General features: G+C 29.7%; 1 protein-coding gene across 1 annotated transcript in view; it reads left to right on the forward strand.

Moving 5' to 3' along the window:
* Positions 1-2769, forward strand: part of LOC107674975 (neuron navigator 2-like) — an 80469-nt gene that overhangs the window by 69047 nt on the left and 8653 nt on the right. The window contains exons 21-22 of the mRNA XM_016469143.1: positions 1470-1538; positions 2447-2523. Of these exons, the coding sequence (XP_016324629.1) occupies positions 1470-1538; positions 2447-2523 (146 nt within the window). The remainder of the gene's footprint in view (positions 1-1469; positions 1539-2446; positions 2524-2769) is intronic.

Below are 2769 nucleotides of genomic sequence, written 5' to 3' on the forward strand. Positions count from 1 at the left end.
TCACTCTCACATATACTGTGTATATATATATATATATATATATATATATATATATATATATATATAGTTACAATTTACAATAAGGTTCCATTTGTTAACATTAGCTAACTTCATTAGTTAACAAACTTACAATGAAAAATACTTCTAAAGCATTTATTAATCTTAGTTAATGTTTATTCCAACATTTACTAATACATTAGTAAAATCAATAGCTGTATCTATTAATGAGCACGTTTGCATACACGTTCTTAAGCCGATTATGCTTAATAAGCCGAAAACGCACTTGGTCATGTAAACGCGGTAACCCGTTTTCTTTGATCGGAGTAGACAGTAAAGACATTGACAAAAAAAGTAAAGACAATGTTACTAAAGATTTAAAACAAATGCTGCTCTTTTAAACTTTCTATGCATCAAAGAATCCTGAAATCATTATCATGGTTTCCACAAAAATATTAAGCAACACAACTGTTTTCAACATTGTTGATAATCAGAAATGTTTCTTGAGCACCAAATCAACATATAAGAATGATTTCTGATGTGTTCTCATCTCGTGCAGCAGAAGTAGAAGTGATTCAGTCAAAACGCTGCATTAACTGCATGGGAGGATAATGAGCTGTAAGTTTCGCGCTGACATGTTGCAAGCTTAATTTAACATCACAACTGACAAATGTATGGAATAATCTGAGTCAGATATGCAAATGATTATATTTTGACGTCACTACATTGTTGATAATCAGAAATGTTTCTTGAGCACCAAATCAACATATAAGAATGATTTCTGAAGGATCATGGGGCACTAAAGACTGGAGTATTGGCTGGTAAAAAAATTAGCTAAAAAATTAGCTTTAACAGCTTTTAATTAAAAACAGTCATCCTTGTCTAGGCTTTTTGTCTGGGGTTAAAACTCCCCCTCAAGCAATTTCTTTGGACCGTGAAGAAACCGTTTATTCCTTGTCATAAAGATTAGTCATAAAGACTGATCCCGTTTTGCAACCTCAAAAGCAGTTTAGTTTAAGCACCACTTGTCAGTTATTTTTTCATTTTGAAAATACAATGAGAGTAACACACTCATAATTCTTTTCGAATATGCAGTGTGATGAAGGGGATTTATAACCTTGTATCACAATGGCAAGTTGAATACCTTTTCATCCACAAATGATTTCATAGTATATTTATTTTGGCACACTTTTGTTGCCTTTTGTTTTTGCTAGGGTTTTTGGTTTGGCAATAACAGATATCAAGAAAAAACATACTTGCACATATAACTTATCAGAAATATTCTGGCCATAAAGGTATTGTTTACTTAACAATAGCCCATTTGAAGGTGATAAGCACTTCGTGGTGTTTCAGCTTATGCTAGTTTATCTTTCTACTTTTTCATGCTAGTTTTTCAATGGCTCACGTGCTACTGCAATACAAAAATGGTTTTGATTGAAGTTATTTTGACTGTATTTTTCTTCTTTCCACAGTTCATGGCTCATCTTTGTCTCTAGTCTCTAGCACATCGTCAGTTTACTCTACGGTGAGTCAAAAGATTGAATTGATGCTAAATGTTAAAGGTTAAAGGTTCTTTCAAATGTTCGGGCCGTCTTGTGATTCTTTTGTTGCTTACTGGTGTGCATGTAAACGTGCTCATTGTTATTTAATGTTAGATAGTTAATAGTTGTATTTTTATTAACTAACGTAAACAAATATTAATAAATAATGTAACCATTTATTGCTCATTGTTAGTTGATGTTAGTTAATGCATTAAGTATAGTTAACAAATATAACCTTATTGTGAAGTGGTACCATATTTGTATTTATTTTTTATTTTTTTAAAAGTCACTTCTATGAGATATATAATTGAAATGAAAAATTACAAATTGTATAATATAATATTAATATAATATAGTATTAAGAATTTAATAATATAATAATATAAAAAATGTAATATTTTATTTATAAAAATCATCTGGAATATATAAATTTGCAATTCAAAAACATTTTTAAAATTCTTTTTTAATTTTAAAAAGGTCACAACATAGATATATGAAGTTAAAATAACAAAAAGATTACAACCTAAATATTTTAAATGTATAAATACACAATTATAAATGTTATTTTATTTTTTATTAATTCAGTTTATTAAAATCACGATTACCTTTATTTATTTATGCATTTATTTATTTATTTAGCTAAAAAAGGCCATCATAAATATCTGCTAAAAATTTTACCTATATATTAACATCAGTGCTCATTGGTTCAATTGGTAATTTTTAAATGGTTGACTTCGGAAATTGTGGGGACATCAAATATGTGGTTAGTAGTTAGAACAACTTCATGTTGGATTTGTACCATGCTGTAGTCTTGACATTTGTACATCTTTATCAGTCTCACATTAGCATCAGAAGTCAGCTTTTAGCAACATGACTTGTGTTTGAATAACTGAATTGAATGTGTGTTTAGATCCGTAAGCTGAGGAGGGAATTGGATGCGTCGCAGGAGAAGGTCTCAGCTCTCACAACACAGCTCAGTGCCAATGTGAGTACACTGGACAATTACCCACAATACACCTGCAATAAACACTGAATTGCTTCTTTCTTTCAACTAGTTTTCATTCATATTCAATTCAAAATCTGCATAGCATAGCTTTTGAGCATCAAACATTGAGAATACATTTTTATTTGATAAAAAGTCTCATTGTGTGCTGTAAAGAACCAACCGGGAGATATAATGTCGCAATTACTAATATACTGTGTGTATATATATATATATATATATATATAT

The sequence above is a fragment of the Sinocyclocheilus anshuiensis genome, unplaced genomic scaffold, assembly GCF_001515605.1.
Source record: "Sinocyclocheilus anshuiensis isolate Anshui unplaced genomic scaffold, SAMN03320099.WGS_v1.1 scaffold1065, whole genome shotgun sequence".
Lineage (NCBI taxonomy): Eukaryota > Metazoa > Chordata > Actinopteri > Cypriniformes > Cyprinidae > Sinocyclocheilus > Sinocyclocheilus anshuiensis.